The following is a 27,992-nucleotide window of genomic DNA, read 5'->3' as shown; positions in this document are numbered from 1 at the left end:
AGAAAAGGGAAGAATTATATCATGATTATATAGAGAATGGCTAACATTTTAAATTGTGCCTGTTCTATGTCAAGCACTGTTGGGAGAGCTTCAGTATGTCACTCATTTAAATCCTCACAGCAGACCTATAAAGCAGGTACTACTACCATCCCTCATTTTACCCATATTTTTATAGCTGAATAAACTAAGGTGTGAGGAGATGAAAGAATTTTCCTAAGTTCACACAGCTGCTAAGTAGTAGAACCAGGTTTTGAACCAGGAAGTCTGGCCTTCAGCACCTGCTTTTCTTAACCTCTGTGCTAACTTATCAGTACAGCACTATATATATATATATGTTTAAAATGTATCTGATAACACTGGTTGCCCCTAGAAGGAAGGGAAAATTTCCACTTTATGTTCTTCTGTGCCTTTTGAATTTTTTAAAAGTATATTTATCTGTTTGTTTAATTTCTACACCACACATGGGGCTCAAACTCACAACCCCGAGATCAAGAGTTGCATGTTCTTCTGACTGAGCCAGCCAGGAGCCCTATGTACCTTTAGAATCTTGAACCATATATTTAAAAAATATACCTATTTTTTAAACATCCCCATACATACACACTCAACTTCACACAAATATGTAATGGATACTTCCCAGGTAGTGCCTTTTTGGCGAAAGAACTTGGGTTTTGGCATTCAATTGCTTGAATTTGAATCCTACCTTCAATATTTATTCCTGTATGACTTTGGACATGTAATAGAGTTTAACATGGTACCTATGGGGTTGTTGCACTGATTAAACAAGATAATCACTGTTATGCACTTCGCACAGGGCCAAATAAATGGTTCATTCTACTTCCTACACATCTCTGGAATCCACTAATTTCTCACCATCTCCATTGCCACCTCCCCTGGCTAAGGCAACCATGGTTCTTGCCAATTTTAGCATCTACAGTCTCTTCCCCCTCCCTTCTCTTTTCAGCACAGCCGTCAGAGCATCTGTTTAAAATTCAGTTAACTATGTCACTACCCTGCTCAAATCTCTCCCATGGCTCCCCACTGCTTTTAGGAGAACTCTCGGGGTTTAGAAACTGGCATTGAAGGGTCTGCATCATCTGGCCTCAGGTGGCTTCTCCCACCTCATCCCTTAGCAGTTTCCCTTCACTCTCTGTGTTCCGTCCATGACTTGCTATGCCCACAATGCACCACCCTAGCCACCAAAGGCCTTTGTTTCAAGGTCTAGTGCAATCCTATATTCTGAGTCCCAGTCTCCAATTCTGGCTTCCCTCAAATTTCAGTCCTGGCTGGATTGACACAAATTACAAAAATGAGCAATTTTTGCTCTGAAAGCTGAGGATGAAACCCTAGGTCAGAACCTCCCCAGAAGTGGCCCCCTCCAGGACCTTTCCCCGCACTACTTCCAATTCCTTTGGAGGGGAGCTGACCAGTACCTTGGACAAGTCTTGTGGCACGTTTAAGCCCGCTCAGTCTGGGGTGAGGGAAACCCAGGGCAGTGCCTGGCACAAAGTAAATGCCCAATAAACCTTTACTTAGTTAATGAGACCCCAGAGGGTGGACAATGACTACAGGCAGGGCAAGGAGCAGAAAGGGGAGCTCTGGGATCTGTGTGGGAGGATAGGGGGGTACTCTTAGGTGGTCTCAGGAAAATCAGGTGGGTCCTAAGTGGGTACCCATAGGCTGAGGGCCTCACCCTTTGCTGTCACCCATGTCTCCTGTCAGTGGACTTAGATTTTCTTTTTCTTAGGGTAATCCCAACTTAGCTTCCCAGAAATTCCTGATGATGTCAGAGAGGACCCTTCTGCCTGACATATTACATACCAGGCTAATTCCAACCTCTAGGCCTTTCTACTGGCAGTACTCTCTACTCTGAGTATTTTTATCCTTTCTATCCTGTCTGTCTGTCCTTCCTCAGTCTGAGCTGACTGACCCCTTGTGGAATCTCTGACTTTGCCTCACTCCTTATCCAAGCCCCCACACATTCTCTCTCCTCCTCCTTCCTCCATCTCTGTCCGGTCCCCTTTCCCTCCCCCACCACCTCCACTCTGTCTCCAGCTTTTTTTGGCTGCTGTCTCTTCCTCCTCCTCCTCCCTCCTTCACTGACGCTGAATAATCAGGCCTGGCTGTCCTGGTTTCTGGAAATATTCGTGTGTGGGCAGTGGCTCAGGGCTGAAGCAGGGAATGGATGGCTGGGGGCTACTGGGCAGCCCCAGGCCCCAGTGCAGACACCAAAATCCAGGACTGTGGTCCATGCCTGTCTTCCTCTGGGGAAGGGAGAGCAGGAGTTTTATTGAGCAGTGGAGGAGGGGTGGGAATTCAGAGGGCATGGACACAGGCCATTTCATCTCCCAGGTCCTCCTCATCAAAGCGAGAGAGGATAGATTCCTCATCACTATACAGTGAGCTGGTCCCCTGTGCCAACAGGTCACTGGCAGCACTGTCCATCTCGTCCAGTGTCAGGCGGCATGCATCTGCAATCTCCTGCTTGGCTAGGGCCACAAAGCGTGGGTCTCGGGCAAAGAGGCCTAAGCCCTCGGAGATGAGCACCTGGGGGCACAGATGGGATCAGAGTTGGCAGAGGGCACAGCATGGAATCAAAGCAGTGTGCACAGAGGAGTCAGTGTAGATAGATGATGCATCATCCATGAAAGTGCGCAGGGGAGTCACTGGGGACAGTGGTGCATATGTCATGCTGAGCAGAAGTTGCAGAGCAAAGGGATAGATAATTACAAGCACAACACAGAGCCAGGGGTGGGGGGGCCCTTCCCCCTCCTTCCTGAGCTCCCACTTCCTTCCCATCTCCCCCATCCCTCTTGCCCGCATCCCTTCTGGACTCACAGCCTCCACCAGACTGTCAGCACTGCCCCTCTTGCCATGGCTGGAGTCTGAGTGGGTTCCGGGCACACGCAGACAGGTGAAGGTACGCAGCGGACCGCTGGACTTGCCGAGGTATCCCTCCCCTGCTGCGCCCTCCTCCACCAATAACAGTGGGGCATACAGGAGCCGACCCCGTTGAGGAGGGGTTGCCCAAGAACCCTGGACCAGAATAAACAGGGGGATAATGACTGCTGGGTGGGGTATTAGGATCTAGGACTCACCCCTGTGCCTACCTCTTACCACTGCCCACCCCAAACACAACCGGAGTCAAACTGAACACATATAAATCAGACTTGAGTTTACTTAAGAGCATAGAAGGCCTGGGTTTAAATCTGAGCTCTGCCACTGACTGGCTGTGTGATCCTGGGTAAGCCTCTCTGGGCCTCCGCTTCCTCCTCTGTAAACTGGGACTAGCCACAGTACCTGTCTCACCAGTGCCATGAGGATTTTGTGAATTCATACATGCCTCATTCTTCAGAAGACATGTGGTGTGTTTGATAAATTCAGCCTAGGCTTACTCCATCCCTCCAGACCTCCGCACCCCATTCCCCACCTCACCTGAGCCCTGCTGGGCCCTGAGTTGCGCCCACGATGATAGGTGCCTGGGATGGGTAAATCCTCACAACTGCCCTGGCGCCGCAGACACTGTATGGTGAAAGAAGGCTTCCGCTCTGGAGGTGGGGGGAGGCATGGAGCGGGGAGGGGGGCGGCAAAGAAAAATGTCAGTGCGACCCCAGCCCTCTGCTCTGCTGGCCCCTGTGGGGGGCCCCCAGGGTCCATGCCTGCTCTCACCTGCAGGCGTGGGGGGCAGTAGACGGCGGCGTGGTGCATTGTGCCCATCAGCATATCTCTGGGGTCTGTGGGGTGGCAAAAGGATGGGGCGTGGGGGAGTCCCTGCCTGCTCATCTAGGTAGGAGAGCCTGTGCAGGAGAGAGAGCTGGGGGTGAGCTCAGGCCTGGGCATGTGCAATGGGGTCCCATTATTCCTGTCCTCCTGCACATGGCTCATGAGGTCATCCTACCTGTTGTGGCCAGAGTCTTTGGTGGGAATTTCCTCTTCCTCCTCCTGATTCTCTTGCTCTTTGGTTCCCTTGTGCTGAGAACTTCCTTCTTCGGGGATGGTGAAAATGAAACCCCCAGAGCTTCTCCTGGGGAAAGTGAAGCAAATTAGACCAGATTCCCCCCAGTATGGGGTCCTGGGGTCCTAGTTCCTTTTTGTTCCATGCCTCATCTCCTACAGAAACTCTGTAGGTTTTTTTTTTTAATTGAGAAAACTTACATAACATAAAATTAACCTGTCATCATTTTATTTTCTTTATATTTTATTATCTATCTATCTATCTATCTATCTATCTATCTATCAGAGAGACTAAGCAAGCACACAAGCCCGGGGAGGAGCAGAGGGTGAGGGAGAGAGAGAATTCCAAGCAGACTCTGCGCTCAGTGCAGAGCCTGAGTTGGGGCTGTATCTCACAACCCCAAGATCATGATTTGAACCAAAATCAAGAGTTGGATGCTTAACTGACTGAGCCACCCAGCTGCCCAACTTGTCATCATTTTATTTTATTTTATTTTTTTAATTTTTAAAAAGATTTTATTTATTCATGAGAGACACACAGAGAGAGGGGCAGAGACACAGGCAAAGGGAGAAGCAGGCTCCACGCAGGGAGCCCGATGTGGGACTCGATCCCGGGACTCCAGGATCATGCCCAGGCTGAAGGCGGCGCTAAACCGCTGAACCACCCTGGCTGCCCCCACTTGTCATCATTTTAAAACAAATAGGAGACACCTGGGTGGCTCAGCAGTTGAGCATCTGCCTTCGGCTCAGGTCATGATCCCGGGGTCCTGGGATCCAGTCCTACATCAGGCTCCCTGTAAGGAGCCTGCTTCTCCCTCTGCTTGTGTCTCTGCCTCACTCTCTGTATCTCTCATGAATAAATAAATAAAATATTTTTTAAAAGATGAATATGGGCTTTCTTTTAATAGATGTTTCTCATAATAAGGACCCAACATTTAAAAAATCAAAGTTGGCTTGTTGAAGAGACACCTTCAACACAAAACTGAGGGTGTATTAGGGGAAGTGAGGAGGAGGCCGTAAAAGCTAGGTGTGACTTCATTGCATTCTTTCATTATCCCCGTGAGGTAAGTGCTGTCATCATTCCCCTTTTATAGGTGAGAAAATTGAGGACCATGGAAACTAAGTTACTAGCCTAAGATCACTTAGCAAATGGCAAGCCGGGATTTGAACTTAAACTCATTTTGTTCCATGTTACGTGCTTTTTGTATTAAACCTTTGCATTGCTGTTCTCATGAATCCCTTATTACCCTCTGTTCCCATATGAACCCTTGAATCCCTTCCATCCTTCCCAAATTTCCATTCAAAGGCCCTCTTGCCCCTCAGTTACCCCCATGTAGTGGCTAGTCCCTGCCTTCCCTTAGAATTTCCCACCAGACCCTTGACCATACCTGTGGCCATGGGATCCAGCCTGGGGTACACTGGACTGTCTGGAATTGGAAGCCCCCCCATCATCATCACTCGGGCCAAGGGAGAGTGAATCTGGAAGTCTGTCCCCAACAGGCAGAGACACAGAAATCACGGAGCTCCGGCGAGATGGGGGCTGGGAGCCCATCTGGGCCTGTGGAAGTCACAAGACTGAATGTTACCATTCATGTTCTATCTAAGTCACTTGGTCAGTGACACAAGTCACTTAGAGTTTATTTCCAGTGACCTCCTTAGGGGCTGAATCTGGATCTCACCCTCCAACAGTGGATGGTAAGTACCAAATAAACGTTTGCCTGTTGCAGGGGAGCTTCTCTGGGAGCCTCCTCCCCAGAGGCAGTGTCAAAGTTACTTAGGAATTAAGGGTATATTTTTACAATCAAATTCTGTAGGGGAGTGAAAACTTGTCCTCACTTTGTGTGTTTCCGGGTGTTTCTCATCTTCCTCCTCCTCTCCCTCCAGCCCCTCTTCCTCCTTCTCCTCCTCATCTGTGTCACAGGTGAGGGCCTGCCTGATCTCAGGACCCAAGTCGTGTAGGCTCCTCAGACCAGCCTGTGGAGATAGAAAAATAGGAAAGCAAGGCATCTCAGTGTCTAAACTCCCCCGTTAAAGAGCCTGTTTCCCATGCAGGAGTGTGGGGTGGGGTAAGGGGTCCCTCAGCCACCCCTGACCCTCTGTGAGTCCTGGGGTCTCTGTTTCTTCATCTGTGACATGGGTTCCATGAGATCAAGAGGGCAGTCAGCCTCAGCCACAGTGCTCCCATATACCCCCACCCACGCAGGCCCCTCTCTGAAGACCTGAAGGGCAGAGGAGGTACTGGAGGGGGCCTCGCTCCCTAATAGCCCCTTTTCTTTCCTCCGCCGGAATTTGCGGAAATAGTCCTGGATCAGAAATGTGGCGTAGAATTTGCCCACGGTGACCTCTTCCTCTGGGGGCAAGAAGGAAGAGGCAAGGTCACACAGGGGTCCTCTGTCCCCCCTACCCACAGCATAGACTCCTCTTCGTCCCCTCCCCCATCCAGTGCTTTTTTTTTTTTTTTAAAGATTTATTTATTTATTTGAGAGAGAGCACATGAGATAGAGAGCACTGTGAGTACTGAGCAGCGGGGAGCAGCAGAGGGAGAGGGAGAAGCAGGCTCTCCGCTGAGCAGGGAGCCCAATGCAGGGCTTGATCCCAGGACCCTGGGATCACCACCCGAGTTGAAGGCAGGTACTTAACCCACTAAGCCACCCAGGCACCCCGTCCAGTGCTGGTTTTTGTGATGGTGAGCAATCATTTGACATTTGGGTGGGTTCAAGTAATTGGGGTGGAGCCATCTCACCGTCAGCAGGGGGGATGACCTCATCTAGTAGCTTCTGCTTCATCCGCTTCCAGATCTTTTTGATGACAATCCGCAGCTCCTGATTGGCTTGTTCCAGGTTCCCTGCATCAGGAGAGGATGTGGGGCATGAGCCAATAAGAGGAACCCTTTCCAGCTCCTTCCCTGTTGGGGAGGGGCTTCAGGAGCTTCTACTGCAGTTACACACCACCCCCATTGAACAGGTGGGAAAACAGGCCTGGAGAAGCCAGTCACTCATTTTGAGGTTCAGAGACAGGAGCTGGGCCCACACTCAATGAGACTAATCCCCAAACTCTCCTCAGGGGCCCTCCCGCTCCTGCCCCTTCCCCATCCCTCCCATGCACCTTCTGTCTTGATCTTCAAGGATGTCCGAACCAGGGCAAAGAGTGTGGCATTGAATGTCACTGTCCCATCTGAGTTGAGGGGCATGTTCATCGCCACAAGTCTCTACACACACCAGAGACATGGAGCCCCCCTTGAGCAAATGCCAGGGATGAAAGCATTGGATGCCCAGGGACAGAAACCTTTGAGGATAAAACCAAACATACCCTCCCCACCCAAGGCAGGGTCCCTGCCCACCCCTGCCATGTGGTGGTGGACAGCCCTCTCACAGGTGGGGGTGTGTGTGGTGGTGGACAGCCCTCTCACAGGTGGGGGTGTGTGTGCTTGGGGGGAGGAGGTGCACAGACCTTGCAGGCTACTCGGTGTGGGCAGAGCTTCCCAAATCCCAAGGGGGGCTGGATGCGTCTCAGCAGGGCCACTACATCCAGGTGCTTGATGCGGCCCCTGGGGCAGATGGGGGCAGGTGGGAGGCACCGCTGGATTGGAGACATCTCCTCTAGCCCTTTCTGAAGACTCTACCAGCTCAGCACTACCTCCCCCTCACCATCAATACCTCAGAGCCTGCCAGGGAAGAATCCGAGGGCAGTGGGGAAGGAAGATAGAGGACAGAGGCAGTGGGAAAACTGGGGCATCTATTGCCTAGGTAATGGAAGACACAGGTCAGAAGTTCTGGGAGCTGGGCTACTGGGTGGAGCAGTGCACTGTCCCCTGCAATCCCCTGTGGTTACAGGCCATACTTGGCTCCAGGGTCATATTCAGACCAGATCCTCTTGAATTCATCGAGGTGATGGGGGCCCAGGATGGACCAATCTCTGGTTAGATAGTCAAAGTTATCCATGATGACAGCCACAAAGAGATTTATGATCTGTGGGCCAGTGAACAGTGGGGATTAGGTAAAGGGCAGAGCTAGGTATGGGGGGGTTGGTGGGAGGCTGAGGTAAATTTATGGTTACTGGATCACGAGCCCCTGGTTGATCTCATCAGACCAGCCCTTTTACCTGATCTGAAGGTTTGGGCTCCCCACCTTGTCCCCAGACCCCTCAGGGCCAGCCCCCATGGCAGTTGTGGTGGTTGTGGAAAAACGGTCCTCACCAGGAAGGCACAGAGCATGAAGAAGCTGATAAAATAGGCGATGGCAAAATTGCTGCCACAGGTAAACTCCTCGCCAGGGCTGACGTCAGATTCAGGGTCACACCGACTCCCGGGAAGGCTGGCGAGCATTATCTCTTGCCACGCCTCACCGGTGGCACACCTAGGGGTCACATGGGGGGGGCCATCCTGGAGGGGAAGCTATGAAGTCATGGTAAGTGGCACTGTGGGGGCTGGAGGGATGAGGCGATGACCCACTTCTTGCCAGGGGTTGCATCTGGCACAGATAGATTCCATAAAGTATTTCAATATTTTTGAAGCTGGTGTGGTGATTATGATGACAGTCATGTTCATCAGGTATCCCCATTTTGGTCCCCATTTTACTGGTGGGTCACTAGGGGCTAACAAGAGGATCCATCTTACAGCTAGAAAAAGGATGGCTGAGCGTAGATTATTATACAAGACTCTTCAGATCACAGCCATAAAAGGTCTCAGGTAAAAATGGAGTCCCATGCTGTCCTGTTATTTCTACAGCTCAGGCAGTCTGGGGGCCAACAGGGTGTGTGGGCACTCAATGGCATGTTGGGGACCAAGATGGCAGTGGAAGGAGGGTAGATGTCACCTGAACAAAAGTAGCACAGCCTGTGGAAAGGTCTGGAAGTTGTTGTTTCGGTTGATCTGTGTGCCATCCTGAAGAGCCACCTTGCCAAACATCTGTGGGTACACAGGGCATGTGTCAGAGGAGTGAGCCCATGCCCCCACAGGTTGTCATTCATTTCACAACTTCTAATACTCAATAGATCCTCACAACCCTGACATGCAGGCACTGCTGATCCCATTTCACAGATGTGTGGACTGATTCAGTGTCATCCAGCTTGTCTTTCAACCCACCACCCCCACTGTAGATGAATTCCTACCCAACACCCCTCAGCAGAGGAGTGCCTGGGGGATGCTCCCTAGGGTCCCCACTTGCCTGCATTCCAATGACTGCATAAATGAAGAATATCATTGCGATGAGAAGAGCCACATAGGGCAAGGCCTATGGGGGCGGAGAGGAGGATAGATATTTAGGTCCAGGCAGAGCACTGTAAGCCCCAGAATGCACTGCTGCCTCAAGAGTGGGCCTGCAGAGAGATGTGGCCCATCCCCAAAGTGCTCACAACTACCAGTGTCTCACAAATGTGGACATGGTATTAAATACAATAGAATAAGGTCAGTAAGGCCAAGGCCTGTTGGGAATTGGGAGCCTAGAAAAACAGAGAAAACCAGAAGAGGTAAATTTCAGACGGTAATGATACACAGGGAGATGTAGTGCTGGGGGTGGTAGAAGGACAGGTTGAGAAGCGTGAGATGGGGGTGGGGGTGGTCAAAGGGATGGGGGTGTACCTGGAAGGACTTGATGAATGTCCAGAGCAATGTGCGGATTCCTTCACCTTTACTGAGAAGCTTGACTAGTCGCATGACTCGGAAGAGGCGAAAGAAAGTGATGGAAATGCGGGAACTGTCCTCAGAGCTCTGAGGTTGGGGGTGTGGTAGGTATGATCAGTCTACATTTGCCACAGCCACCTCCTTATCTCATGCTTTGGACCTCCCAGCCCCCAAATCCCTCAGAACTCAGGCCCCAGGATGGTCAGGGAACATTTCTAGGGACTCTCAGGAAGAAAGGAAGGGAGGGTGGGTATGGAAAGGAGAGAGTTCCTGTTGTAAGGTGGGGACTATTGGGGACTACCTCGCCAAGGTGGCCACCATTCTGAAGGGAGGTATGGCCAAGACAGAGGTGGCAGAGAAGATGATAAGATCACAGGCCCAAATGAACAGGAGAATTGATGTAGCGGATATAGGGAATAATGGATGGTAGAGTAATTATTCAAGGGATGATGGAGAAGGTTATGAGGCAGTGGATCAAGGTTGGCAATGAGGGTGGAAGGGAAATGAAATGGTACAGGAAATGATGGAGGAGAGCCAATGGAGCCAATGGAGGAAATGATGGAGCCAGTGGTTTCATGGAGATGATGGAGATTAGAGAACCGATGGAGGACCCAATGGAGAAGTCAGTGATGGAGATATGGAACCAGCAGCATTGTCAGTTGAGGTGACAGAGCCATGTAGTACCCAATGGAAGAGATGATGGAGCCAGTGGTACAGTCAGTGGTGATGACAGCCGTGGAAGACCCAGTGTCGGAGACAATGGAGTCGTTGGAGGAAATGGAGCCAATGAAGTAGAAGAGACGATGGAGCCAAAGTAGTTGGTGGAGATGATGGAGCCAATGAAGGGTGATGTAGAGGAAATGAAGGAGGAATGGAGGAAATAATAGAAATAACAGGAGAGTCATTTTAGGAGATGAAAGAGCCAGAGGATAGGTTACAAATGGAATAAGGGAGCTGGTGGAGGGGGACTTTGGCTAAACCTGACAGGGACTCAGGAGATACAGAGCTAGGATGAGGAGCACTGAGTCTTCAAGAATAGGGTGGAGGTAAGCGAGAGGCACCTCTTCATGTGAAAGAAAGCCCTGGGGTTGAGGTGGGGAAAGGCTGGGTTAGTGGAGAGGCCAGTCCTTACGTTGACTTCAGTGACGGCAATGTCCACTACGCTGCCCACTACAATAAGAGCATCAAACGTGTTCCAGGCATCGGTAAAGTAATGCTGTAGGCAGGAAAAAAGTAGAGCCTTGTCCTCTCAGAGCTAGCAAGCTAGTATACGAGGCCAGTAGTGGTAGGCGACATTGTGGAGGCAGGGCCTGGCTTGGACCACATGATGGGCCTGCATCTGAATCCCTGTCACTCCCTGGTCTCATGAGTCCTTGGTTGCTGCCCCTACCCGCCCCCCCCCCAACCTGGAGCTCTGCAATGAACTTCACCCCAAGGAATTCACCCACGGCAGGTTGAATCTAGGGCTAGGGAGGCACCTTGGGTTTGAAGGCGATGATTTTGAGCACCATCTCAATAGTGAAGAGGCCAGTGAAGACCATGTTGAGGATGTCCATGGCATAATTAAAGGGAGCAGTCTGTTCATAGTGCTGGGGGAGAAAGCCAGGGATGAGGACAGAGCCTGAGGCAGAGACCTTGCCACCCACAACCAAATATTTTCTGGCTTGGACAGAGGTGAGATGTGGTAGCACTATGCCTTGGCCAAACCCCTCACATTGTATCCCAATATGGATCTTGGGAAGCCCAGCTTGTGATTTCCTAGCTTTCCTTGCAGCTGCTTCTGACGAATGAGACAGAAACAGAAGTCTGCTGCTGGCTGGACAGCTTCCATGAAAACTATTTTTGCTTTCCAATAAAAGGTTCAAATGAGGAAAGCCCCCTGGTGCAACCTTCCCTCCTTTTTCCTGCCTTGGATTTGGTTTTGATGTCTGGAGCTGCGGCAGTCATCTTGTGATCACGAAGCAACCACCATAAGCATGAAAGCCAACTTGTTAAGAATGGTGGAGGAGAAAGAGCCTGGATACCTGATGAACAATGATCAAACAGCCTACCTCTAAACTTCTTGTTATGTGAGGTAGCTACCGTATTTTGTTGACTCCAATATGCACATCTTTTCACATTTACGATCACCGAAAATGGAGTGTATTTCACAATCAATGGCAACTTACAATGCCCATCAGCCATTTCCCCACATTCTTATATCTCTTAAGTCAGGATACAACTTCCAATTATTGGCCTTAGGTTTGAAGAAATGTGGCAAATATTTTTATAGCTTAAGTCTCTGTCAGTTGGGGGTTTTGTTACTTGCAGCTGAAAGCATTCCTAATGGTTCCAAGGTATTGTGTGGACAAAATAGGATCAGGTGACTGGCAGGGGTCAGGAAGGGGAGCTCAGACCTGCATTGCTAGAGCAACGGTGTTGAGCAGGATGAGCAGGAACATGAGGTACTCGAAGGCAGCAGAGTTCACAGTGGCCCACACACGATATTGATGTGGGTTCTTGGGGATGTAGCGGCGGAGTGGCTGGGCCTTGAGGGCATATTCCACACACTGGCGCTGCATATGGGTGCAGGGCATGAGTGAGCCATGGGATCTCAAGGCAAGGAGGTGGGGAGGGGTTGGAGGCCATGGGTGAGGGGTCAGAGGTCACCTGGTTCTTGTCCAGCTCACAGTTTTGGTATTCCTGCTCGCCCTGGGCACGGAAGGTGATGATGACAAAGCCCACAAAGATATTCATCATGAAGAATGCAATGATGATGATGTAGACAATGAAGAACACTGAGATCTCCACATGGTAATTATAGATAGGGCCCTTGTCCTCTGCATTTGCATCGATGGCCTTGTACAGTAGACTGGGGAACCAGTGGGGGTAGGTGAGGAGATATCCCAGTCTCCTGAGACCTGACCCCAGAAACCTTATAACAGACACTCCAGAATCCCCTACTTGGCACCCCAAAGGCCCTAAATCCCCTGACCTAAACACCTGGAACCTCCATGCATACTCCAAGTGACCCCCACCTGTCCTCCAAGATCCCCAAATCCCCTTCTTCAGCCACCTAGAGATCCCCATGTAGCTCCCCAGAACTCCCCCACAAGCCAAGCCCCCAAATATTTCTAAATCCTGTCCCATCAATTTGAATTCCTTGCTCCTCTTCCCCAAAGATCTTCAGTTAGTACCCCAAAGACTTGTACAGCTCCTAAGAACTGAATCTCCAGCTCCAGCTCCTCTGAGACCTCCTCCAGTGCCCCTCCACCAGACCTCTACCTGGTCCCCCCTAAATTCTACCCATTCCTCTCTAGACTTCCACCTAGATCCTCAGAGGCCTCTAGCCAATTCCTGGAGATATCCCCTACCCAGTCCCCAAAGCGCCCCCAGCCAACTTCTGGAGGACCCCCACCCACTCCTCTGATATGCCTACCAGTCCCCAAAAAACCTTATCCAGTCTCATGAGACCTTTATCACATTCCAAGATACCTTCCCACCCGTCCCCAAGGAGATCCCAGTCTAGAGACTCCTGCCCTATCCCCTGTCCATCCCCGGGGCCCTGCTCCTCACGCAGGCCAGCCTTCGAAGGTAGAGACAGTGAACAAGGCCATCATGGCTGAGAGGACATTGTCAAAGTTGAAATCGCTGTTGACCCAGAGCCGCTCCCGGACCAGGGGTCGTGATACATCTCCATCAGGGTAGACCAGGAAGGAGCCCCTGTGGATGTTGCAGACAGGCTGGATGGGTGAGGAGGGATGAGGAGCTGGGGAGCTGGGGAAATGGGACTGGGGTCTCTAGCATGGATGCAGCAGGGCATAGTGGTGAGGATGGATAGCCTGGGTTCAAACCCTGGCCCCCTGCCCTATTTACTGGCTGGGTGACCTTGGGCATTTAACCTCTCTGTGCTTTAGTTTTCCTCATCTATGAAATAAAGATATTAACAGAACATATTTCCCGGGGTACCGGGATCGAGTCCTACATCAGGCTTCTTGCAGGGAGCCTGCTTCTCCCTCTGTCTATGTTTCTGTCTCTCTCTCTCTGTGTGTATCTCATGAATAAATACACAAAATCTTAAAAAAAAAGATGGAAGCCTGGGACTAGGTGGCAGTGGCTGTGGGTGGGTGGGGGGTGTTTAGGGATTTCCGAAGGGTTTGAAGTAGAATGTGGGTAACTCTGGAGAATGTGGAGAGGGGTTTTGGGGAGGTATTGGGGGATCTCTTAGGGCTTAGTGAGATCTGAGGACTCTGTAGCTCTTGGGAAAGTTCTGGGGGTTTATCATGGGGCCTTGGGGGAATTCATGGGGTTTTGGGGTCCTCAATAAAAACTGAAGGAGTCTCTGTAGTTTTTAGGAGGAATGTCTAAGGGTTCTAGGGGCCTTAGTGAAATCTAGGGGCCCCTTTGGCCTTTGGGAGGGGTCCCAAGATCCAAGAAGGGCAGGGTTTTAGGCACTCACTTGCATTCTTGTGGGGTGTGTTTGGCTTCATCAGTGCAACTGTAGAATTTCCCCTGTAGGGAGGATATTTGTCAGGCAGATCTCCCCCTTACTCTCCACCTTGACCCATACCCGGACATCCCTCCAGTGTTTCCTCTCACCTTGAAGAGCTGCACGCCAATGCAGGCAAACATGAATTGCAGGAGTGTGGTCACAATCATGATATTCCCAATGGTCCGGATAGCCACAAACACACATTGCACAACATGCTGCAAGCACCCACAAATATGGCTAAAGAAACTGCATGCCACAGCAGCCATGGGGTAGGGGTTCTGGGTGTAGATGGGGCTCAGGGACTTGGGCTGGGGACATCTGGTTATGGATCAGGGATGGGTGGTCAAAGATACAGGCCCAGGGCCATGTGGGCACCAACCAGGAATAAGTGTTTACCAAGAAGGGATATGTGGTCATATTTCAGGAACTTGAATCAGAGAAATGTGGCCTTTGATAAGGAATTTATAGTCACTTGGATGGAACATAGGTCAGGCCATACAATCGGTGGTCAGGGATGTGTGGTTACATGTTGGGTCCAGGCTCTGTGGTCATGCATCCACGCAAATCCAGTCTTATTGGAGGTCCTGGCCCTAGGAGTGGGGCAGGGGCATGGGTCCTGTGGGTTTGGGTGGGGTTGGGTTACCTTGAGTCCCTTGGCTCTGTTGATGGCTCGGAGAGGCCTCAGGACTCGGAGTACCCTCAGAATTTTCACCACTGAGATGGCGCTGGAGCTGGGGAAGGGTCAGTACTCAGGTTCTGGCCCAGGCTTGGCCTCTGTCCTGGGAGGAATAGAGTGAGGAGGAGGTGGGGAGAGTCACTCACTGGATGCCAAAGGAGATGAGGGATACGCTGACCACCAGCAGATCCAATAGATTGAACCAGCTACGGCAGAAGGATCCTCGATGCAGGAAGGCCCCAAATACTGTCATCTGGGGGAGGGGTAGAAGGACATCAGGCTAGACTCCAGGTGTGCGCATAGAGAGGGGAGGAGGGTATGGAAACAGGAAAGGTGGGCTGTGGGGATGGGGGCAGAGTGGGTTGGGGCAACTGGGGGTATGGCTGGGAGGCCTATTTGTTACCTTTAGTAGAATCTCCACAGTGAAAATAGAGGTGAAAGCATAATCAAAATACCCCAGAATCTGGGGGGGGGTGAGAAATAGGGGAAGCCATTGAGTCATAGCTGAGGGGACACCTTGGGGGTGTGTGTGTATATGTGTGTGTGTATGTGTGTGTGTGCTCACACCTCTCTGTAAGTTTTGCTGTCCCCCTCTCCTTCCCTCCCTCTCTTTCCTCCTCCCTCTCCTCCTGCCCCTGGGAGTGTCCCCCTAGTCCCCTGCCAAAGGCTCACATGGTTGCGGAAGGAGTGGGCTCGGATGGGGTCCTCAGCGGCCAAGGACACACTGCTGAGGATGATGAATACCAGAATAAGATTGGTGAAGATATGATGGTGGATGAGGGTGTGGCAGGCCTTCCTCAGCCTGGGGAGTGGGGAGTGGGCTGCGGTCAGAACCCAGGACCAGGGAGTTGAGTGGGAGAGCCCAAGGGATACAGCTCAGCCTCTGTTGCATCAGGCCATGCCCGCTGCCAGAGCTTTGGCTGCTCCCTGGCCCTCCACCTGCCCCAGCCCATCCTGCACCCACTCCCAGCACTCACGGGTTGGTTTGGCTGAGACAGAAGAAGGCGCTGCCCTCAGGGATGGGTACCACCTTCTCCTTGGGTACAACTTCCTGCAGGAGTTCCACATGCCCTGCACCCCCTTCCTCCTCTTCCTCCCCCTCCTCCTCTTCCTCTTCTTCCTCCATGCCTGGCATCAGAAGAAGATCAAAAGACAGACAATTCATTGGAAAACGTATGTACAGCACCTAGAACAGTGCTTGTCACATGGAAAATTCTTCCCATCTCCCTGCTAGAATGTCAGCTCCTCGGAGAAGGGATTTTAGTCTGTTTGGTTCACTGTTGTGTCTCTGGCACTTAGAACAGTGCCTGGGACACCGCAGAAGCTCAGGAAATGTCTGCCGAGTGAACACCACCATCCTCGCAGTCCACTATACATTATTTTACAATAAAGGCTCTGAGAAGTTCTGCAGTAAAACAAAAGTCACTTCTTTTCTTTAAATCTCAACATCCCAAATGTTGCTGGCCACACACCAAGCCCCTTACTTTCAAGATGATTTCAGAAAAGGCTTCTCAAGAGAGGAGGATTTCAGGGGTCAAGAGCTCTGCCTGGGTGCCATCTCTAAGGTCCAACACCTTCTCCACCCGGCCCTGCCACTTGCCTGCTCCTTCATTCTTTCTGCCCTCCTCTTCCTCATTCTCCCCACCAGCCACCTGGGGACAAAAATATGGGGGTCACCGATGGTAGGGGAGACACTATAGGATGGACCCAGGGGAGGCAAGGAAGGAGCGCAGTAATGGAGGAATGCACAGGCAGAGTATGGGGGTTAAACACACACACACATACAGACAGGTATGGGTGGTAACGCGAGGTGTAGACAGTGATCAGGCTTCTAACTCACCAACACTCCATTTTCTTGTGGGAGAGCCCCCTCGGTGCTCTTCTCCCTGTTCGAGGAAAGGGGAGTGATTGCTAAGGATCATAGCAGATAGGCGAGGCTGAGGGGGGTCAATGCAGTCAGAACAGACCTTTCTGAGGTCCCATGGAAACTCCCTGCTTCTGCCCTCATCCTCACAATCTGTTCTTTTCACAGCAGCCAAAAGGATCCTGTTAAATCTTAAGTCTGGCACATTCTTCGTCTGCTCACACCTCTCCCATGACTCCTACTCACTCAGAGCAAAAACCAAAGTCCTCACCATAGCCCAGAACGCCCCCAATATGGCCTCACTGTTCCCCCATTTGAGCTCACCTCCTACCACTCTCTTCCTTGCTTACCCCACTCCAGACTCACTGGTTTCCTTGGTATTTTTTTGGATGCACTGAATGTGCACCTCAGGACCTTTGCACTTGCTCTCCCCTTGTCTTGAGCACTCTTCTTCCAGATATTTTCTTTTTTTTTTTTAAAAAAGAGATTTTATTTATTTATTCATGAGAGACATACACAGAGAGAGAGGCAGAGGGAGAAGCAGGCTCCATGCAGGAAGCCTGACATGGGACTGGATCCGGGTCTCCAGGATCACGCCCTGGACTGAAGGCGGCACTAAACTGCTGAGCCACCCAGGCTGCCTCCTCCAGATATTTTCATGGCTCACTCTCTCACTTCATTTGGGTGTCTGCTCAACTGTCACCTCTGAATAATGGCCTTCCTTGACTGCCCTAACCAAAGTAGCAACTCTCATTTCTCTCTATTCTTTTATTCCATTTTCTATTATCAATTATTAACGTATATTTAAATTAAATTATGTTATACATTCATTTGTTTATATTTTGCTTGCCTCCCTCAACTAGAATGCTATCTTCATGAGGGCAAGGGCTCTGTTTACCTTGACCATTGTTGTCTCCTCTGTGTCTAGAACATGGCCTGGCACAAAATAGGTGATCAAGGAATGCACATTGAATGAATGAGGACCGACAGAATGGATCTAGGGATATGGGTTGCCAGGGTGACCAAGGCATCTCTGGTGGGGTGGGGTGTATGTGTGGGCACCAAGTCAGGGATCCCAGAGAGAGACTGTCTTGGGGGCAGGGCCAGACGTACTTGCCCTTGTCCTTGGGAGTGCCTGTATCTCCACTGGCCAGGTTATCCACAGCTATGGCGAGAAACACGTTCAAAAGGATGTCTGGAGCTGAGCTCAGGGTGCAAAGAATGGAGAAGCAGCCTGCCTGTGGACTGCCCACATCCCCTTATCCACCCCTCCATTCTACCACCACCCAGCCCCCCAAAGCTCCAAGGATACAGTTGCCACAGATGAAGAGGATGATAAAATAGACACACACCAGCATTCCTGGGAAGAAGGGGCCACCATAGGCCATGATGCCATCATACATGACCACGTTCCAATCCTCACCTGTCAGGATCTGGGGTGGGAGTTCACCGTGAAGCTCTTTGGACCCTCCCACCCTACGGTTCCTCCTCCCTGCCTGGCCCACCTATCCCATGGCCTCCAGACTCCACCTGAAAGACAGTGAGGAGGGCCTGAGGGAAGGTATCAAAGGTGCTCCGCTTGGTGTGGGTCTGGTCAAAGTTGAACTTGCCCCCAAACAGCTGCATGCCAAGCAGGGAGAAGATGATGATGAAGAGGAAGAGGAGAAGCAGCAACGATGCGATGGATTTCATTGAATTGAGCAGGGATGCCACTAAATTGCTCAGAGATGCCCAGTGCCTGCAGCAGAGATGGAGGAGGCAGGGTTGACATGTCCAGTGGTGGGTGAGGCAGGAGCCAGGGCAGGACTCCAGCTTGCAATGCACTGGGCGTGGGCTGGGTTAAAATGAACTTTGGAGTTGGGTTGAGGCAAAAATGCGATGTGAGGGGAAGGTTGAGTTTGGAGTTAGGATTGGAATTAAAGGTGTAATGAGAGATGAAGTCAGGATAGAGGGTATATGGAAGTTATGAAGCTATAATTGGGTTTCAGGTTGGGAGTATTTGGAGTTAGATACCTGAGTTGGGGACAAGGTTGAGGTTGAGAGTTGGGATAGAAGAGGGGGTAGGGATGAGATTGGGTCTGAGTCTGGGGTTGCAGCTGGAGATAGGCTGCTGGTTAGGAGTTAGGGACATGGGATTGTGGTTAGTGATGGAGATGGACTGCAAGTTAGGGATGAGATTGGAGATGGGGTTGACTTTGGGATTTGGTGTTGGGGCTGTAGATGAACTTGCATATGATGAGTGGCTAGGGGTTTGGGGTTAGAGACGGTGTAGTGTTTGGGGATGAGTATGGAGGTGAATTCAGAGATGGGGCTGGGAATACTGTTTGAGCTGGAGTTGAGTTTGAGGAAGGGGATGGAAATAGAGTAGACACCCTCCACAATGGCTTTTAATCACTAGGCAGGGGGCGCCTGGGTGGCTCAGAGTTTGGCTCAGGTTGTGATTTCAGGGTCAGAAGATCGAGCCCCAAGTCAGATTCTGGGCTGGGCATGGAGCCTGCTTAAGATTTTCTCTCTTTCCCTCTCCCTCTGCCCCCCTTACCCCCACTCGTACTCTCTCTCTCTTTCTCCCTCTAAGAACATAATCTCCATGAGGTGGGAATTTGTGTCTGTTTGATTCCTGCTGTTTCTCCAGGCCCTGGAGAAACAGCAGGAATCAAAGGGTGCCTGGCACACAGTAGGCACTCAGTGGATATTTGCCAAATGAATAGTGATACAGATAGTCACTGGAGCTGGGGAGAGGGATGCTAGTGCTGTGCTTGGGGCCCAATCCTCCCTCACCCCACGCACCTAGTGACCTTAAAGATCCTGAGGAGGCGCACACATCGGAGCACTGAGATGCCCAGGGGCTGCATGGCGCCCACCTCCACCAGGGTGGTCTCCAGGATGCCCCCACAGACCACGAAGCAGTCAAAGCGGTTGAAGAAGGAAGAAACATAGACAGAAGGACCCAGACCATACAACTTGAGGAGCATCTCCACCGTGAACAGACAGAGCAACACCTTGTTGGCATACTCTGTGAGAAGAGGGGCAGAGGTGACTGAACTGGCCAATTTCCTTGGTGAGGTGTAAGGAGGTAGGGGCCATGGGGCAATCTGGGGTAGCTGGCATTGGGCCAGACGCAGCTGGTGGTAAGGCTACGGTTAGGGGTTGGGGTGAGTTTGTAGGTCAGAGTGGGTGAGGTTTTGAGGGGCTTGGAACCAGGGTGAGGGGCAGAATCAGGGTGGGGGCCTCAGTCAGTCTCTATGAGTCCAGGAAAACACCCCTTCACAGGTAGTGTTAGAATTTGGGGTTTAGTTGGGACTGAGGCTGGTTTGAGGCTTGGGGTCAGAAGTGTGTTCTGTATTCAGGTTGGGGTTGAGATTAAAACGAATAATAGTAAGAGCTAACACTTATAAAAGGTTAGCTTTATGTGGACCAAGCCATGTCTGAAGCACTTTTCACCTGAACTAATTCAATCCTTCCAAATACCCCCAAGAAGTGGGTATGATTACTAGCCCCATTTTGGAGACAGGAAACTGAGACATGGAAGGGTTTAACCTGTCCAGACAGCGTGGAGTTAAGATTCCTGACTCTGGGGCCACCTGCCTGGGTTTGCCACTTGCTAGCCGAGTCTTGGGATTAATCATTTAATTCTTCAGTTCCTTGGTGCTCAGTACTCTGTGCCTTAGTACTTGATTCACATAAGATTTTTGGTCAAGAGTAACTGAGTTAGTACATGTAAAGTGCTGACAACAGAGCTTGATGCACAGAGCAAATGCTACATCATTGGAAGCCACAGGGTGGGATGGGACAGGCTAAGGTTTCTGCATTTGTTAGGGCAGGAAAGCAATGTCCAGGGGGTCTGAGGAACTTTAGAGATCCTGGATTTGGGCTTCTGGGGTGGAGGGAATTGGGGGCTGGGGAAGAGGCCTGGCAGTCGGGGCGGGGGGACAGCGCACCCTGGATCTGGGTAAGCCACATGGGTTGGCCATGGTGCTCTGAGGCTATGGTCAGTGTGTTGAGGAAGACGAGCAGCAGCACGGCCCAGTAGCAAGCGGTGGACTTCACAGCCCGCCGGCAGCGTGCCCGGAGTCCTCGGTTGACTCGGCGGAGGCGGCGGCTGGGGGGGGGAAAGGGGAGTTCACTGGCTGAAATCACCCACCTAAGCCATGGTGGGGGGCTCAGGTAGGGTAGCCCAGGGGTCATGGGGGCCTTGGAGGTGGGGCTCACAAAGTCATGGGGTCCCGGAGTCCCATAACTTTCTCAACTCACCAGACCCTGGTTTTCATGATTTTGTTTCTGGAAAAGAGGAGGATGAAAGGTAGGGGTCATAAGGGACGAAAGGGCACAATCAGTGGCTGGGGTTGGCGGTCAAGGGCTGGGGTGAAGGTTAGAAAGTAAAATAAGGAGTCGGGTCAGGGTCTGGACTGGGTTCTGGGCTGGTTAGGGGCCAAGGGCTGGCGTTGCTCACAGGCAGCGTGTACAACTGGCCAGAGCCCCCTCCTCCTCTTCCTCATCGCCTGGCATCTCTGCCATCGAACCGGTGTCACTGGCTGGGAGGCTGGCTGTGGGCAGGATGCGAAAAGAGGTCAGTATGTGAAGACCCCAGAGTTCTAGCCTTGGCTTTCTCCTCTGTCTACCCATCCTACCCCCCTCCTCAACCTGGATGGGCCCCCACCATGGCTGCTGGTGGAGTGTGTGGAGCGGGTGGAGTGACTGAACCAGCGCAGATGTCCACGTCTCCTGGTGGTCAGATCTGCCAGCTGTGGCCCTGGGGACAGGGAGGACATCTGAGGAGCATGGCCTGAGGCTGGGTTAGGGCCACGTGGGGGGAATGTGGTGGGGGCGGGGGCTGCTATTTGGAGTCCTTGTTTTGGGTACACTCTGGGAAGGGTACTTGAGTCTGGGTCTGGTCCTGTGTCCTAGGCTGGAACTGGGGGGACTGGGCGTCCAGGCATTGCCGGTGGGGGTGGGGTCTCAGGAGGGTAGCCCACATCTGAGGCAGCAGGGAGCAGGGAATGGGCCAGACTGGGGTTGCCTACGGTGGCCGGCCCGGCCCTCTTCAGCCATAGAACCAAAGTTGCCATCGGTTGAGGGGTCTTCGAGGTCCAGCTCCTCTGCCTGCGTGATCCAGTCCAGGTAGCCCCGTAGGTCCTCCTCCAACTGCTGCTTCTCCCGCAGCTTCTGGAAATCCCCTCGTGCTTTGGCCTTCTCCCTCTCCTTGGAGAACTCCCTGGAGGAGGAAGATGGAGAACCACCCTGGCTCCCTTGCCTTTACCATTCCAGCCCCACTGGGCTCCTTGCCGTTCTCTGAATATGTCCAGCACATGCTAGCTTTGCACAGCTGGTTCCCCTTGCTTGGAACACTCCACACAGCCCGTGCTCTCATCTCTTTCACATTTCTACTCAGATAACACCTTCTCGAGTAGGGCTGTCCTGATTGTCCCTATTTATAATTGCAAGAGTTGCCCATTTCTATCTTTAGCCTTGCTTTTTTTCCCCCACAGCACGTATTCCACATAAAATACCACATATGTGGGGCGCCTGGGTGGCTCAGCGGTTGAGCATCTGCCTTTGGCTCAGGGCATGATCCCGGGGTCCTGGGATCAAGTTCCAGTTCGAGCTCCCTGCAGGGAGCCTGCTTCTCCCTCTGCCTAGGTCTCTGCCTCTCTCTCTGCGTCTCTCATGAATAAATGTTAAAAATCTTTAAAAATCTATACACACTACATATGTGAAACGCCCAGCTGGCTCAGTCAGTAGAGCATGTAACTCTTAATCTCAGGGCTGTGAGTTCAAGTCCCACATTCGGCATGGAGCCCACTTAAAATAAGGAAAAATTAAAAAACCCACTACATACGTGTGTGTGGGTGCATGTATCCACAACCTGTTGTGTATATTGCTATTATCTGTCTCTCCCCATCAGAACATAATATCCAAGAAGACAGAGATTTTTGTCTTTTATTTCATTCCTAGAATGGTGCCTTGCACACAGTAGATGCTCAATGTCGACTGACCAAATGAAGGGGCACTTCAGATGGGTGCTGAAAGATGCCTAGGGGTTTGCTAGGAACAACAAAAAAAATGAGACAGGGGCTGAAGGGCGGTATGGGGGGAGGTGTCTAGGCTCCTCACCCACTCAGGACACCAAGCACAAGGTTGAGGACGAAGAAGGACCCGAAGATGACGAGACTCACGAAATATACCCAGGGCAGCTCGTACCCCATGGCGTCCTGCATCTAGGGAGAGAGGGAACATGCGTTTCTCAGGATATGCAGACACTCGCCTGAGCTTAGGAGGCAAGGCAGGGGCAGTCTCGCACCATGTGCCGGTCGTCCACCTCACCCAGTAGAGCACGTCGGTCCAGCCTTCCATGGTGACGCACTGGAAGACCGTGAGCATGGCGAAGAAGAAGTTGTCGAAGTTGGTGATGCCTCCGTTGGGCCCTGCCCAGCGCCCCCGGCACTCGGTCTGGTTCAGCGTGCACGCTCGCCCTGAGCCCGAAGACGCACAGGGCGACGGGTCCTCCTCGGCTTCCACGTCTGCGGGAAGCCTGGAGCTCCGGTTCCGGTTCCGAAGCTCGCCCACCCACAGCCACCGCTACACTGGGGCCCCGCCCATCTGGTAAGTTCAACTCAGGGTTGAGATTTTTCTTTTTTTTTTTTTTTTTTTTTTTTTTTTTTTTTATTATGGGTTGAGATTTTTCTAAATCAAGGGCGGGGTAGGGCCTTGGCCTGTCCGGGGAGTCTTGCGATGGGGCGGAGCTATTGGCAAAGGGGCGGCCGTAGTTCGGGATTGAGGGCAGAATCTTGAATAAAGGGGTAGCGCTCGTTATTCTGGGGGTGGGGCCTGAGCCTGGGGGTGGAGTCTTGTGGATTTGAGTGGGTTTTTATGAGAACAAGGTGGGGGCCTAGGAACCGGTGGAGGTGGTGGGGGTCGGGGGCGTCCTGGCTCTGGAGGGGTGGGATGGCTGACCAGATCCCAGGAAGTAACATGTCTTGTGCATGCGTCCAAGGAACAGCTCGAGTCCGATGATGGCATAGATGATGATGACGAAGAGCACGAGCAGTGCAATGTGCAGTAGCGGCACCAGCGCCTTCATGATGGAATTGAGCACTATGTGCAGGCCTGTAGGGACAGAGAGGGAGGTGGGCCTATCCCACCCCTCTCCTGTGCCCTTCCCCCACCTCCAACCTCCCAGGGCGTGCCACTCACTTGGCACCCCAGATACCAGCCTCAGTGGCCGCAGCACCCGAAACGCCCTCAACGCCTTCACATCGAAGCCCCCCGGCTTCCCCCCGGTATGCGGGGTGTCCCCCGGCCGACCAGGGCCCTGCTCAAGTAGCACGCTGAACAGCCTGATGGGGTAGCACGGGATGAGAAGGCCGAGGTCAACTCTTGCGACCTCCCTCCACCCCTCCCTTCTCAGAAAAGCACAAGTCCCTGTAACTGGAAATGCGAATATATTTAAAACATGTTAACAATCCTGATTCTGGCTGCCAAATGGGACCCGGAGGAAGTGGACATTTCCCCCGCACCCCGAACTCAGCGGGCCTGGGGTAGGAAGTTGCACCAAGGTGGGGCTGTCCCCTGTAGACGCGCACCCGACCACAACGATGATGAAGTCAAGTAGGTTCCAGCCGTTGCGGATGTAGGCGCTGGGATGGAGCACCAGCCCATAGGCCACGATCTTGAGCACGGTTTCCACAGTGAAAATCACCAGGAATACATACTCCACTTGCTCCTGAGGGCGGAGCCAGGGGTGGGGCGGAAGAGTAGGGGGTTAATTGGGGGTGGGGCTTGAGGGGAGCTGGGGAAGGGAAGCATAGTCGGGGATCTAGGGCGAGGCTCCATGGGAGAGGGTCTTGTGGGTCAGCGAGGAGCGGGGATGGGGGGAGCTTAAAGGGTTGTGGTGTGGTTCTATTGGGGCTGTATCTGGCTGGGGGCAGCAGGGGTGGAGGGCGAGCCTCACCAGGTTGTGGTTAGCAGTGTTGGAGTCATCCTCTGGGAAGGGGATGTAGACCCCCAGGGCTACACAGTTGGCAAAGATGGTCAGCAGGATGAGGATGTCAAAGGGCCTCAAGTGGACAGTCAAGGACCCAGGCAGATAGGCATCAGGATCTCCGCATTCCCTTGGTGCTCTCCCCACCCAGTGCTGATGGTTGACCCAAGGCAACCAGCCTCGGCATTCCCAACCCCTGCCCCGACCAAGGCTTTGACTTTGAACCCCTTAGAAACCTTAGCTATCCCCAACTCTAGCCTTGATTTCTTCCTTAACTCCTGACACTCCTCCTTTCCCCAGTGACCTTCACCTTTCTCAACTCACCCTCTAATCCAGTTCTTGACTCTTGGTCCCTAGTGACCTCAGCCTTCCTCCATTCCAGCCCTGACCCAATCCTTGACTCTTGGTGCCCTGGTGACCCTCACCCCTGAGCCCTGCCCCCCTGGCCTTCCAGGATGCTTCCACTCCACAATGCTGATGCAGGACCGCCGCAGCGGGTTGGCCAGAGTGAGGCAGAAGAGCGCCCGGGGTGACCGTTGGGCACTGGCCACTGACACCGTCTTGTGCTTATTGTGCTGAGTTCTTCGCTTAGGGGTCTCTGGGCCCACGGCCCCGCTGATTTCTTCACCCCCTGATGCTGGAGGCCCAGGGCACAGCCCCCATTCAGGCCCAGGGCCTGTCCCATTGACTGGGCTGGGCTCTGGGGTGGTGTCTGTGTGGAGAAACCAAGTCAGGGAGGGATGGGGTATTGGGGCAATCATGATTGCCTCCTTCCTGATCCCATTCCTGTGTCTGGGGGAAGGAGAGAAGAGTATGTAAAATTAGGGAGAGTCGGGGGTGCCCGAGTTAAGAATTGAGGGTAAGACTTGGTGTTGTAATTGATTGGGGGGGTAGAGTTTTTGGAGAAGGGAGGGTGAGATTACATGTCCAAGTAAAAGAGGCTTTGCTGTTAGACTTGGTAAGGAGTTTAAATTGGCACTGAGTGGGATGAAGTTTATAGCTGGAGGCAAATTTAGGGTTAAATTAGAGTGGTGGACTTCTGGATTGGATTTCAATACAGGTAGGAGTGGAGTGTGTGAGTTGGGATTAGAATTAGGATCAAGGTTAGGGTTAAAGTTAAGTTTCGATGGGCCCTGAATTTGGCCCTGGGGTTTTCAGCTAAGGCCATTCCTAATTCCTGTGGCTTTGTTCCAGCCTCTGAGGGGCAGTAGGTCGGCTTGCTTAAGATCCCCAGGGTTAGAGGAAACAAGCTGTCTGAATTTTTATTTCTGTCTGAATTTAAATCCTGACTCAACCACTTGGTAGCTGTGTATAGCCTTGGGAAAATTATGTAACCTCTCTGAGTCTCAATTTCTTTATCTGTGAAATGGAATCATAAGAGTACCTATGTTTAGAGTTGTGAGGATTGTGAGTTCAGCATTCAGAATAATGTCTGGCACAGAGTATTATTCCCATTTTTCAGGTGAGGAAATTGATGCCAAAAGGGAGGTTAAGTGATTTGATGAAGTAGCTGAATTGGGATTCAAACCTATGTAGTCTCTGACTCCAAGCCTTCATGACTTACTACCACCATCAAATGTGTTCATTCTCTCTCTCTCTCTCTCTCTCTCTCCCTTAAAAATTTATCTGTGCTCTTTCTGGGAAGTCAGAGACCTACTTATAACAGTATTGATATCTAGATGTTGGGATTGAGGTTAGGTGAATTTAGAGCTCATAGTAAGAGCTGTATCTACATTGGGCTTTAGACTCTAACGGGGGTTTGCCTTCTGGTTGGTAAGGTTTGTGTTAGGATTAAGCTTGGGGCTGACTTTGGAATTGGGCTTGGGGTGGGCACTAGGATGGAGGTTGGGGCCAGGATTAGGGTTGAGATTCAGTTGGGAACTAAAGCTGTGGATGGGGCTGGGAGGCCATAGGGGCAGGGTCTGGGTAGGCTGAGCATCAGGGTTCAGGTGGCAGTAAGGCTATATTTGGTGCTGGCTGGGATGGAAACAAGGCGATATGGTTCTGGTCCCCGGTGACTCTCCAGGGGTGGGGTCCCGTTGGGCAGTAGATGGGTCAGAGGGACAGAGGGTAGAGCAGAGCCTAGGCTTGCTCCAAGGGTCTGCAAGGGTGGAAAGCTACTCTCACCTTTCCCGCCATCAGATGCCGACATCCTCCTTTCGAGGTTGAAGAGCCATCTGCACATAGCCCCCCTCTCTTCCCCCAGCTTTAGAGAGATTAAGGTCACAGGGAGGGGCCATAGCAGGGTTGGATGGGACAGTGAGTAGGGGCAAAGATGGGACATTTATGGGCTAGATCCTGGCAACAGAAAAGGCACTGATTTTTTAAAAATATTTTTATAAAATATATACCAGTACCAGTCAGTCAGAAATTAAAATAAGGTGATCCCTGGGTGGCTCAATGGTTTAGCACCTGCCTTCAGCCCAGGGTGTGATCCTGGGGTCCTGGGATTGAGTCCCACGTCGAGCTCCCTGCATGGAGCGTGCTTCTCCTTCTGCCTGTGTCTCTGCCTCTCTCTCTGTCTCTCATGAAAAATAAATAAAAATCTTTTTATTTTTTAAAAATATTTTATTTATTCATAAGAGACACACAGAGAGAAGCAGGCTCCCAGGATCAGGACCTGAGCCAAAGGCAGACGCTCAACCGCTGAGCCACCCAGGGATCCCAATAAAATCTTTAAAAAAATAAATAAAATCTTAAAAAAAGAAATTAAAATAAGAAAAATGATATCATTTCCCAATAGTATCTGAACTTTGAAGTACATAAAAATAGACCTAACATACGTATGTGCAAGATCTCCATGGAAAAAAATGATCAAATATTATCAAGTGATTTAAAGGGAACCTAACTAAATGGAAAGATAAGTTTACTAATAGAAATGGTCAATGTTGTGAAAATGCCAATTCTTCCCAAAGTGATTTAGAGATTCAATGCAGTCCCAAACGAAATCCTGAAAGATTTTTCCATGGAATTTGACAAATTGATTCTAAAATGTATATTGATATACAAAGGACCTAGAAAAGCCAAAATCCTTAAAAAAACAAGATGGGAAGGTATTCCAGATCAGATATCAAGGCGCGTTGTAAAGCTACAGTAATTAAGAACAGAAAAGAGTTCAGAAAATGAGCCCCACATATATGTACACATGATTTATTTATGATAAACATGGCACTACTAAGCAGTGGAGACAGGGTAGTCTTTTTAATGAGATGGTGGTCAATTGAATGCCCTGTGTAATTATTCTTTGGAGTGTACACAGATGTGTAACATTAAAAGAAAACATTTATGGAATGCATGAATACTAGTGACTACAATTTACATAGTGCTTTCCTACTGTACTATGTGTCCGGTATATGGTAACAAGGTTTTACACAAATTGTTTTAATCCTCGCAGCAGGTATATTCATAGTTCCATTTTACAGATGAGGA

At 51.3% G+C, this 27,992-nt stretch overlaps 1 protein-coding gene across 3 annotated transcripts; it reads right to left on the bottom strand.

Annotated features, from left to right (window-relative positions):
* Window positions 1-368: 368 nt before the first annotated feature.
* Window positions 369-26,715, bottom strand: CACNA1F (calcium voltage-gated channel subunit alpha1 F). Of its 3 annotated transcripts, none has more exons than XM_077888344.1 (48): window positions 26,654-26,715; window positions 25,023-25,040; window positions 24,534-24,639; window positions 24,166-24,305; window positions 23,777-23,919; window positions 23,537-23,689; window positions 22,907-23,103; window positions 22,697-22,800; window positions 21,607-21,797; window positions 21,243-21,335; window positions 21,036-21,129; window positions 20,837-20,863; window positions 20,524-20,684; window positions 19,373-19,598; window positions 18,116-18,323; window positions 17,898-18,018; window positions 17,699-17,780; window positions 16,562-16,607; window positions 16,322-16,373; window positions 15,699-15,849; window positions 15,394-15,523; window positions 15,125-15,184; window positions 14,868-14,974; window positions 14,689-14,776; window positions 14,153-14,260; window positions 14,013-14,065; window positions 13,130-13,276; window positions 12,224-12,425; window positions 11,971-12,129; window positions 11,053-11,163; window positions 10,707-10,790; window positions 9,876-9,896; window positions 9,533-9,661; window positions 9,120-9,185; window positions 8,769-8,860; window positions 8,150-8,309; window positions 7,795-7,922; window positions 7,405-7,501; window positions 7,060-7,162; window positions 6,698-6,799; window positions 6,174-6,304; window positions 5,791-5,928; window positions 5,343-5,512; window positions 3,899-4,024; window positions 3,670-3,797; window positions 3,436-3,548; window positions 2,839-3,036; window positions 369-2,547 (listed from the first exon to the last, which is right to left on the bottom strand). In XM_077888344.1, the coding sequence occupies exons 1-48, from the start codon at window positions 26,713-26,715 to the stop codon at window positions 2,317-2,319; spliced, it is 5,757 nt and encodes a 1,918-aa protein (XP_077744470.1). In that variant the 3' UTR covers window positions 369-2,316. The 3 variants fall into 3 exon arrangements, with proteins under 3 accessions (XP_077744470.1, XP_077744468.1, XP_077744469.1); XM_077888342.1 differs by having other exon boundaries at window positions 25,023-25,275; window positions 26,691-26,715; XM_077888343.1 differs by having other exon boundaries at window positions 21,640-21,797; window positions 25,023-25,275; window positions 26,691-26,715.
* Window positions 26,716-27,992: the final 1,277 nt, after the last annotated feature.

This window comes from Canis aureus, chromosome X (assembly GCF_053574225.1).
Source record: "Canis aureus isolate CA01 chromosome X, VMU_Caureus_v.1.0, whole genome shotgun sequence".
NCBI classification, from domain to species: Eukaryota; Metazoa; Chordata; class Mammalia; order Carnivora; family Canidae; genus Canis; species Canis aureus.
The sequence above is the reverse complement of the archived record's forward strand: the minus strand, read 5'-3'. Positions and strand labels throughout refer to the sequence as shown.